Source organism: Coregonus lavaretus, assembly GCF_964263955.1.
Source record: "Coregonus lavaretus genome assembly, chromosome: 11".
Classification (NCBI taxonomy): Eukaryota; Metazoa; Chordata; class Actinopteri; order Salmoniformes; family Salmonidae; genus Coregonus; species Coregonus lavaretus.
Window position 1 is genome coordinate 50,313,194 of NC_139998.1, and position 12,160 is coordinate 50,325,353.

The 12,160-nt window shown below is 41.9% G+C and overlaps 1 protein-coding gene across 1 annotated transcript in view; it reads right to left on the reverse strand.

Moving 5' to 3' along the window:
* ptgfr (prostaglandin F receptor (FP)) overlaps positions 1-12,160 on the reverse strand; it is a gene marked incomplete at both ends in the record, with an annotated part of 39,406 nt that overhangs the window by 19 nt on the left and 27,227 nt on the right. Inside the window, one exon of the mRNA XM_084172090.1 lies at positions 495-788. Within this exon, the coding sequence (XP_084028216.1) occupies positions 495-788 (294 nt within the window). The remainder of the gene's footprint in view (positions 1-494; positions 789-12,160) is intronic.

Genomic DNA, 12,160 nt, shown 5'->3' on the forward strand with positions numbered 1-12,160 from the left:
AAAGGGCTCTCACTTAGAACAGAGACACATGAATCCAAAATGTGTCAAAAACTAATTTTTCATATGCCAGACACAACAGCACCAGTGAAACAACAGAACAATTAATTTTACCAGAGGAACACCTGCTGAGGCGATATTTCAGATTGCCTGGCACTCACTCACTGACTGATGGGGAGCTGAAAACAATTCTGCACATGTTTCGAGCACTGTGATGAGCTCTAGAGCAGCTGGGTTTAAAAGCCATAGCTGTTGTCACAGAGAAGACTCAAGAAGACAACATTGACAGCTAGTGCTGATTGCAGAGTTCATCCTTTCAAGGTTAGGTAGTACGGTACTGTAATAGGTTAGCTAGAAACAACAATCAATAGGGCTAACTCAGGGGTCAATCTAGGTCCAGCCATTAAGTGTGTGTCACTGTCAGTGGTGACCAACATGCCAGTGTCTGTACGCCTCATGAATGTATAGTACAATATTGTGTCTGGTAGGCCTCCAACATTTCTATCCAAGGAGAAGAAGTCTGGCTTAGTGCTGATGGAGGTGCCGCTGGTCTCCCCAGAGCCCTTCACTGGGCTGCACTTCCAATGGTTAAGGGTGTGGGGGTGGGAGTGGGACTTGGTGCCCCAGCAGCTGTGCACCAGCAGGAAGAGCTTCTTGAGGATGGCCTTCCTCAGGAGGATGTAGACCCAGGGGTCCAGGATCTGGTTCCAGGTGGCCATGCGGACTGCCAGCAGCAGGCGGGCAAACGCACGCTTGCCCTGGACCTGGGTGCTCAGTATGATGACGTTAACCTAGGAGAGTAAACATAGGACATTATGTGAGACAGAATGTAATTACTTGAAGGGAACCATTTTAATTGTTGTTATAAGTGTTAGTTGATTACTGTGCTTTGTTCAACGCTTGAAAAACACATTATTACAGTATACCCAGCTCTCTTGAATCAAGGGAAAATTATAAAAAGGGATTTGCTTTCGCAGTGCATTAAATTCTCATGTTAAACTACCACATATAGCATCGATCATCATGTGACCAGAATAAGACCCTCAATATGTATTGGAAAGTAGCATCAAGATCACTGTGCACTTTTATCACCACCCTGGGAAATTCATCATAAGTTATTTCATCTGTAGCCTAATAAACTGCATGGTGCCGAGTCATAGTGGGAGGACCATGTCATCGCGTGACTCCAAGTTTACTTGGTTATTATACCAATATTTGCGCATAAAGCAGGCATTTCCACTGCCATTTCTCACAGAATTAATTTGACAGAAACAAAAACATCCCACCATGTCGAACAAACAAATTATCTGTCAACATTTATAAAATTGTACCGAAACTTCCTGTTTCCATCACAGCTGTCGTGATTGTTTTTTATATGCTATGACTTACTCGCATAAAAACTCTGGATGGAAACATGGCTATAGTAAGTACATTTTTCCTCAGTAAAATAGCTATCAGCAAAGTTAGTGCTAGCGGGGGGGGGGGAAGTAACGTGCAAGTATTAGTTTACGAAAGGCACGTTTTATTTAGAGGGGTGCTTTGGGATTATTTAGGATACTATATGAAATTTGAAGAGGTAGGGCTTCAGATTTTTTTCGGAAGATGGGAAGGGACTGCTGTCCTAGCTTCTGGGGGAAGCTGGTTCCACCATTGGAGTGCCAGAACAGAGAAGAGCTTTGACTGGGCTGAGCAGGAGCTGCCCAGGGTTGTACTCTACGGACGTTGTAGACCATGAACCTGCAGGAGCGAGTCACTGCTTTGATGTTTGCAGAGAATGACAGAGTGTTGTCCAGGGTCACGCCAAGGTTCTTTGCACTCTGGGAAGGGACATCATGGAGTTTTTAACCGTGATGGAGAGGTCTTGAAGAGGGCAGGCCTCCCCGGGTGGAAGAGCAGCTCCGTCTGGTCGAGGTTGGGCTTGAGCTGATGGGCCGACATCCAAGCTGAGATATCTGCCAGGCACGCAGAGATGTGTGTCGCCACCTGGGTGTCAGAAGGGGGAAGGAGAAAAGTAGTTGACTGTCATCCGCATAGCAATGATAGGAGAGACCATGTGAGGATATGACGGAGCCGAGTGACTTGGTGTATAGAGAGAAGAGGAGAGGGCCTCGAATCGAGCCCTGGGGGACACCAGTAGTTAGAGTACGTGGTGCAGACACAGATCCTCTCCACGTCACCTGGTAAGAGCGGCCTGACAGGTAGGATGCAATCCAAGAGTGTGCAGAGCCTGAGATGACCAGCCCTGAGAGGGTGGAGAGGAGGATCTGATGGTTCACGGTGTCGAAGGCAGCGGATAGATCTAGGAGAGAACACGGGAGAGAGAGTTCAGGAATGTCACCCTTGATACAAGTCAGTATTCGACATCCATCCATGTCTGAGGATGTCGGGAGATTACATGGAAACTGGCCACTAGGGGCAACAGTGAGCACTGTTACCTTCAAGTAGGTTTTGCTAGGGCATTGTACTGCATTAGCATCAAATAGCCCCCGCGATATGCAACTTTTCAGGGAAGTTAGGAACCAATATACACAAGCAGTCAGGAAAGCAAAGGCTAACATTTTCAAACAGAAATTTGCATCCTGTAGCACTAACTACAAAAAGTTTTGGGACACTGTAAAGTCCATGGAGAATAAGAGCACTTCCTCCCAGCTGCCCACTGCACTGAGGCTAGGAAACACTATCACCACCGATAAATCTACAATAATCGAGAATTTCAACAAACATTTTGCTACGGCTGGCCATGCTTTCCACCTGGCTACCACTACCCCGGCCACCAACTCTGCACCCTCCGCTGCAACTTGCCCATGCCCCCCCCGCTTCTCCTTCACATAAATTCAGACAGCTGATGTTCTGAAAGAGCTGCAAAATCTGGACCCCTACAAATCAGCTGGGCTAGACAATCTGGACCCTTTCTAAAACTAGCCGCCGAAATTGTCGCAACCCCTATTACTAGCCTGTTCAACCTCTCTTTCGTAACATCTGAGATCCCCAGAGATTGGAAAGCTGCCGCGGTCATCCCCCTCTTCAAAGGGGGTGACACTCTAGATCCAAACTGTTACAGACCTATATCCATCCTGCGCTGCTTTCGAAAGTATTTGAAAGCCAAGTTAACAAACAGATCACCGACCATTTCGAATCCCACCGTACCTTCTCCGCTATGCAATCCGGTTTCCGAGCTGGTCATGGGTGCACTTCAGCCACGCTCAAGGTCCTAAACGATATTATAACCGCGATCGATAATAGACAGTACTGTGCAGCCGTCTTCATCGACCTGGCCAAGGCTTTCGACTCTGTCAACCACCGCATTCTTATTGGCAGACTAAATAGCCTTGGTTTCTCAAATGACTGCCTCGCCTGGTTCACCAACTACTTCTCAAATAGAGTTCAATGTGTCAAATCGGAGGGCCTGTTGTCTGGACCTCTGGCAGTCTCTATGGGGGTGCCACAGGGTTCAATTCTTGGGCCGACTCTTTTCTCCCTGTATATCAATGATGTCGCTCTTGCTGCTGGTGACTCTCAGATCCACCTCTACGCAGACGACACCATTTTGTATACATCTGGCCCTTCATTGGACACTGTGTTAACAAACCTCCAAACGAGCTTCAATGCCATACAACACTCCTTCAGTAGCCTCCAACTGCTCTTAAACACTAGTAAAACTAAATGCATGCTCTTCAATCGAACGCTGCTGGCACCCGCCCACCCGACTAGAATCACTACTCTCGACGGGTCTGACCTAGAGTATGTGGACAACTACAAATACCTAGGTGTCTGGTTAGACTGTAAACTCTCCTTCCAGACTCACATTAAGAATCTCCAATCCAAAGTTAAATCTAGAATCGGCTTCCTATTTTGCAACAAAGCCTCCTTCACTCATGCTGCCAAACATGCCCTCGTAAAACGGACTATCCTACCGATCCTTGTCTTCGGCGATGTAATTTACAAAATAGCCTCCAACACTCTACTCAGCAAATTGGATGTAGTCTATCACAGTGCCATCCGTTTTGTCTCCAAAGCCCCATATACTACCCACCACTGTGACCTGTACGCTCTTGTTGGCTGGTCCTCATTACATATTCGTCGCCAAACCCACTGGCTCCAGGCCATCTATAAATCACTTCTAGGCAAATCCCCGCCTTATCTTAGCTCATTGGTCACCATAGCAACACCCACCCGTAGTATGCGCTCCAGCAGGTATATCTCACTGGTCATTCCCAAAGCCAACACCTCCTTTGGCCGCCATTCCTTCCAGTTCTCTGCTGCCAATGACTGGAACAAATTGCAAAAATCTCTGAAGCTGGAGACACTTATCTCCCTCACTAACTTTAAGCATCAGTTGTCAGAGCACCTTACCGATCACTGCACCTGTACACAGCCCATCTGAAATTAGCCCGCCCAACTACCTCATCCCTATATTGTTATTTATTTTGCTCATTTGCACCCCAGTATCTCTATTTGCACATCATCTCTTGCACATCTATCATTCCAGTGTTAACCCTCCCGTTGTCCTAGGGTCAAAATGACCCGCCACTGTGTTGAACCAACTTTCAATTTTTTGGATCATTTGTGAGGAGGCAGTGATACTTTCTTTAAAGTCTCACTGCCTCCTTCTCACAAATGATCCCCAAAATATAAAAATTAAAGAAAGTTGGTTCAACACAGTGGCGGGTCATTTTGACCCTAGGACAACGGGAGGGTTAATACTAATTGTAATGTCGTATCTTGTCGCTGCTGGTGCTCATTGCTGTCAAACAAAGGAGTCCGCTCATACTGAACCTTTGATCATAAGTTTTATTCATATCACAAGATTTCAGCATAAGTGACGGATGTCATGACACCCGGAGAGCAGTGTCCTCGAATTGTAATGTCTGCTCTAACCTCTTCTTCGCTTTTTACCCAGTATATATAATCTTCCCAAGATGTGGGTGGCTCCCTCTACTGTCCAATCCCCTGTCTACAACACACACTTCCTGTCTGTTGTATGTGGCGTTACACTAAAACATTCCCTCTTGATACTAAAATAAACATCCTCAAAGGTTCCACTTAAACCCATAAAGAAAGTCATAATCATAATACACTACATATCCCCCCTTCGAGACGAATTAAAAGTCTCGAAAACAAACAGAATAGGATTATGACAAGTAACAATTTATCTTATTGAGTATCTTTAACCTTAAACCAACAACATTTTCCTCTAGAGTGTAAATACCTTTCTATGAAATATGAACAAATCTTAATGAAGTGTGAATACATTACTATGAAATATGAACAAATCTTTATGGAGTGTGAGAGCGAAAAACTGTCTGGCAACCTTCGTTCCAAAAATCCATTCATCAATCAAGACAGTAAAATTATCTCACGGTCCCTCTGCCCCAGGCAACCACCTAGGTACTCCCGATGAATTCATAAATCTTTATCAATGCATTTGAAACTATGATGCAATGAAATACACATGAAAGCCCCTGCAAACAAAATACTATCCAAAATGTCCACACTAAGGCTGGTCAACCCATCGGACCCTACCGTGGACCTCTATCCCTGCCTAGACTCCCTGTCCCTAAGCATTCACGAAATAAACAAAAACATCTAAGATCCCCACATGTATCCAATAACATCAAATATCATTCTACAAAAATTAATACCTAAGAAAATGACACAAATTATGTATTACACATGCAAATATGTCTATATTTCATTGCAGACACTGGAATGTAGTCCACTACACTTCATCTCCTCCGTAGTCTCCTCTTCCAATGCATTGTTGATGATGGAATCGGAACCTTTCCACCCCTTCCTTGTTCCATCTCCTCCAGTCATTCTCCTTTCATATTGTCCCTTCATATTGTCCTTGTTTGAGTATTTCAATCTACATATTCCCCCAAATGCTTCTGGAAGAAAAGAAAAGACCAAACAGTATCTTTTGCAAAACAACACTTTCAAATTAAACATCAATATCAACTAAGAATATAAAAATTATATATAAATGATGTATGAATCAATATAAATGATATAATAATGAAATAGGATAATGTGATTCATTCATACACTTCCCCCCCTTGATTCATAACATCATACTAAAATCACACTAATATTGAAAAAAAATGTGAAAAATGATCAAAAAATCAAAAAGGATATTTATCATCAATACTCCATCCAGTCCCACTTGTCCCTCTTCATCCAGATCAGGAACAGTCAAAAACGGCATCTGAGTGTTGTCTCCAGTCATCACTACTCCAACCTATCTCAATATCATAGCTTTCTCAAAGGTCAGTAACAAATTACAAACATCACACACAGTGCTATCAAAACTGCCATTAAAATCTAATCCATCACTGCTCCTACTGGGCCTAACTGATCTTGCAACCAAGTCTTTGCTGACCATCCAGCTCCTTCAGATCTACCAAACGCATCCCTTATATTCTTCAATGCATCTATAACTATCTGGAATCAAAGTATAGGTAATATTATCAATATGATCTGCCAAAAATGTTACACCATACCATGGAAAAAGTCCCCCCTTCTCTCTTAGACTTATCCTCCAATGATAGGCTTCAAGACTATGACATGTCGCCATGTCCCTTTTCACCCTACTTCCAAACCTAGATTCAGATTTATCTGTGTCCGGTGCTACCCCTCTTTTAATGGTAAAAGCCTCATATGGAAGCTTCAACGTTGACATGTAACAACATCCTGTCCATCCATAGGGTAAGAATATATACGCTTTATCACCACAAACCCTCCAAATATCTCTAAAATTCCCAATAGTCACATTGCCAGGCAAAAGCTGATCTTTCACCATCAAAGTCCTGCTCTTCTTACTAACTGGAACATAAAAAGTAACATTATATTTCTCATTACTAACCTTATGTTAATGCTTACCCAAAGTCATCATATAATCATCACAATCTGATATTCCCATAAACATACCCCTTACATCATATATTTTATTAGAACAAAACCAACTTTTAGCCCTCACTGGTTTCACCTCCAATGCTTCAGGGTTCGCTGTTACCTGATTTTCCTTCCCATCTAACAAATTCACATAGGGTAATTCATTTAACCAAGAGCACTTAAACCTAGGCTTAAACAAATGTTTTGACAACGACATTATTTTATCTGTTAATGATTGTTGCTGATACAACAGCCATGACAAAGCATAAGATTGACACATACTCGATAGAGGTCGAACCCCACGTGTCTGGTGCTGGAATTCTCAACAGACATGGACCCTCAAGATTCCTCCCTGATCTTACAGAATGAGCTAGCTGCTGGAACCAAAGATTCCTACCTGCCCATCCATCTTTAATTTTCACAACAGAAGAATCAAACCCATATGCCTCCCATTTAGTTTCTCTCTTCCCTAACGAGCGGTACTGATCAGATACCTCTCCTTGTCTGTCATTAAAATCAAAGACCTCATCCTGTACCTCCATGATAGTATCCTTCACTATTTCAGATGAATCTATATTCTTCTCTGCCACCATCTGCTCTCCTATTTTAACCCTATCCTTACTATCATTGACAGCACTCTCTATCCGTACCATAAACCCCTGAGTCCCTCTTGCTACCCCCTTTAATTTCAGAAAAGTTGTTGTCGGTGTCGGTGTCATACTTCCTACATTTGTTATTGCCGTCGCATCATTAATCCCTTCCAAAGTTACCATTAAAGTAGTTGATTTAGTTGATGTATTAACACCCTTAACTACTTCTAGTGGGAAAGCTACCAATATCCTCTGTGTATTATTTACTGTTGGAGTGGCTACTGTAATATACTTCTCCTGAACTCCTTTGGTGACTGTGGAAGCTTCAACAGACTTCAACTCTTCCATTATAAGCGTCACTTTACGAATTACATAGCCTTTTAACCAATAATTCTTAACCGGAACAAATTTTAATGCTTGCACTAGATAAGTACACATATATTCTCCCTGATCTTTCTCTGTAACATTACGCAAAATAAATGAACAATCACTCATAACCAGGGGCGGTGTGTTCATTAGGGCGATATGGGCGACGCACTGCCAAACGGGAAAAGGAAGGGATTTTTTTTCTAATCAATTATATCACGGCAACAGTAGTTATCAGTGTTCTAATCTAGACGTCTGATCTGCCACTAAATGTCCAATCAGGCTAAAGTCGTGCTTCAAATGCCCCCCCCCCCCCTTTTGGGGCGATTTCAGTCAGGTTGAAAATCGCCCCAGAAGTCTCTCATAGACTCTCATGTAAAAAAATATTTTTTCAAATATCAGAGCTTTCAATACAATCTCTATGGGTTTCTGAGGGCTTGCACTTACGCGCTTTCGTCATACGTAACATAACCATGAACGTAACTAAGAAAAGAGCGGGTAGCAGCGTCAATCAATTCACGTACTACTATCAAGATGGCTAACGTTCAGTGCAACTCGATTGTCTCTTTGAAAGAAGTTCACATCAAAGACCATTCAAAACGAGCTACTGGAGTGTATGCTAGCGGTCATGAGGGAACATATTGTGGAGGAGGTGAAGTCGGCGAACTTCGTAGCTATCCAAGCTGACGAGACCACGGACGTTTCTACACAGACACAGCTGGTGCTTGTGCTGAGGTACATAGATAGCAACCACAAAGTGCAGGAGCGCTTTTTTGAGTTCCTTCCCATCTCGGAATCAACCTCAGTCTCAATCGCCAGTGTGCTTTTGGAGAGACTGAACGGTATTTTTGCCGACGACGAGAAAGTCAAACTGTGGTGCACTGGCACTGTACCAGGTTCTCATGAGCTACAACCTCCAGGAGACGTTCTCTGAGACTGTGACTCTGTTGAACATCCTCATAACTACTCCCATGACAACAGCTGAAGCTGTTGTCTATACAATTGGCCAGAATATGGTTGTTCATTTTTACAAAGCCATACAGATAGCTGTGTTTAGCTTTTCTAGAAATTATTTTCAAATTCTGTTTTCAGGCAAAATGTCTATCACTGTTCATTTTCACAAATATATACAAGAGGGCAGAATATGGAAGTCTATAAAAATTTCTTATTACCAATAACTTGCATCAATGTTTTCAGTAGCCTCTATCAAAAGCTCCTGCTTGCTTGTTGTGAATTATGCTCAGGTGCACATATTTCCAATTCAACCATGAGGCAAAAAATGTGGTAAAAGCTCTTGTTGATCCTGCAATCTGAACAAATACCAAGATGCTGTATTTTCAGCTGATATTTCATTTGTTTATGGAAATGCATATTGTTTATGCAGTGTTGAGGAATGTGAAAGAACACCCTTGATTATTTTTACTGTGATAACTTATTTTGCTTTTGTAAGCCAACACTTTTGAGATCAGTCAATAAATGCTTCTGACATTGACTTATATGCTGCCCCTGTCTTCATGTTGTTGCTGGACATATCTTTTTTAAAATGTGTGTAGGTCACCTAAATCATCAGAAAAATTGCCCCCCCTGAGAATTTTTTCAGGAGCCGCCACTGCTCATAACCCTCTTCCACTTCATATCGTTGTACAAACTATACTTCCTTTGACTAGGTGCAACAGCTTCTACTTCTGGTCCTGATAACAATACTTCTTCTCCATAATTATCTCTCCATGTGGGAGGAACGTCACCATCCTAACCCTAACAACAGTCTTTTTCCCCCTAAAATTGGTGCTGGAGCTATTGGTTCCCTTATAATCAAATGCGATATATTTATGGCTTTAATAACTATCAATGTTGAAAGAGTTAAATTGCTTCTCACTGTTGTTATAATATACTGAAGTGTTGATGTCCTTATTGTTACTTCATCTAGTTTCCCCAAAGCTTTGAACTCTTTACTTGTACTTCCATCCATCACCACTAGTGTCACTACATTCACTCTCTCTTCCTACTCTAAACCCTCACTTTCAAACTTTTGATTATAAAAATACACCCACAATTACCTTGATCTTCCTGCTGGGAATTGTAAATATAGATACCCAATCACCCTCAATCTTCTCTTATCATTCAGCAACGCATACTTTCTCAATGCATCTGCTCCTAACAGATCTAAACTCCTACCATATCTATCTTCCCACTAAACTCTAAAATGTCCTTCACCACTGTTCTCTCTCTCTTACTACTAACTTTGAAACTTAGCTTACTCTCCTAGTTTTTCTTAACTTTTTAATCTAATCTTTTCTCCTAACCTTTAAACCTTTTCCACTGATTTATTCACAAAATCCTTTACCACCAAATTTTAGAATATGTGATCGGGAAGTCCCCACCTGCTTCTGACTTCTTTACACACAGACTTGGCAAACGACTAAACATATTTTAGCCCAGCCTGAAATCTCTTGGTGTAGGAATGTAACCCAGAATAAATCACCCCTTTTAACTTTATTTTTCAGACAGATTGTCTAATAGGCAGTCTAATAGATTCCCAAAAACCCTACTCTTTTAAAATATTCTACCAGACAGCCGTTTAGTGTACATCTTATTGTACAGTTCAATTTACACAATGCATCTCTTCCCAACAATGCAATAGGTATATGTTCTAATATTAGTATGTCTATTTTAATTTCTCTTTGATTTTTTATTGAAGAGCTCAATTGGTTCCTTAAGAGTAATTAACTGTTTTACTACCTCAAATCCCTATCCTAATTAGTTAATTTTACATAGTGAGATGTTTAACCTCTTTAGGCTGAACACAGATAAAAGCTTTTCCACTATTCACCTCTCCTTGTCCTTTGTTTTTACTTCAATTGTTAGATATTTTCTCTTCTTCTCTAATCGATGCTATCAGCTGACACCCCCCTTCGTATCTTCTAGGCACTCTAGAATCCTTGAAGGGTTCACCTAGAGAACAGGTGATCTTCATTTGCTCCTTTATCTTCCTCAGAAATTTCCTCTGTTGTTTCCTCCTGGCGCATTGCAATCACAGGTAAAGTAACCAACCTGTCCATAATTATAACAGTCTTCTGGAGATTGCTGGAAGTGTAGCTGAAATCTTCCTCCTCCTTCTAAGCCTTCTCGTCCTCTTCCTCTCCAACTCTGTGTCTGTCCAGAAACTGGCTGTGGATATGAAACAACTGGTACCGCCCTTGGTGGCTGGTACAATTGCATTTGACCTTGTTCAGTTGAAGCTGTAGCAGTGATTGTTGATTTGGTTCACCCTGATTCTTCATAACCAAAGCTTCTCTTCTCCTTCTCACCAGTTGTATTTGATTGAGTTTTCTGAGAGTTTCTTCGTCCTGTTCTTTCTTGTTGTTGACATATCAGGATTCTTCAACAGCTTATATTCTAAGTTCTGTCCTCGAAATATCATCTTCCATCATCTTCTTACTAGTGGCCTTTTTCCTTGGCCTCACTGTATTCTTCTCTTAGTTTCCAGACATCTCGGTTTTTCTTACTTCTGGAGTTTTGGATTCATCTTTCTGGTCGTTTCTGCTTGTCCTCTATCTATTATTCATTCATCTTCATCTCTGATGCAATAATCACCCTCCTGGATGATCACTGGAAGCTGAGGATAAACATCCCTAAGCTCTACATCCTTCTCATAAGGTGGGGGTCTTTTTGCTGAATCCGTATGTGAGAAAGGTGTACTAACTTCTGCCATTAGTTTTTCTGTCACCTTCTCTTCCTTTAGCCTTTTCTCTATACCTTTGTTTATCTTATCGCTGGAATCTTTTATCAGTTTTTGTTTGAGAATGAAGGGCAACTTTTGTTTCATTTGCCGGATAACCTAGCAATACTTTAGTTAAAGGATTACTATTTTGTACTATATCAACAGGTGTAATCACCTTCATAGCCTTGATGTCGGTTTTCCCCATTGTCATGTCACAGAACAGCGCCGGAGAAGATGGCTGCCGTTTTACAGCCCTCTAACCAATTGTACTATTATGTGTGTTTTTCCGCGTTATTTGTAATTTATTTTGTACATAATGTTTCTGCCATCGTCTCTTATAACCAAAAAGAGCTTCTGGATATCAGGACAGCGATTACTCACCTCGTATTGGACGAAGATTTTTTCTTCAACGAGGCGGCCGCGAAGGATATCATACAGACACCCGACAAGGCCCAAATCCCCGTCATTCGCGTGAGGAAGAGACGGAGATATCGCGGACGAAGATCGGGGTGCCTTGTAAGGATCCGACGGCGAGCGAGTAAACTGCCTCTTCCATCAATCCTATTAGCCAACGTTCAATCTTTTGAAAATAAAG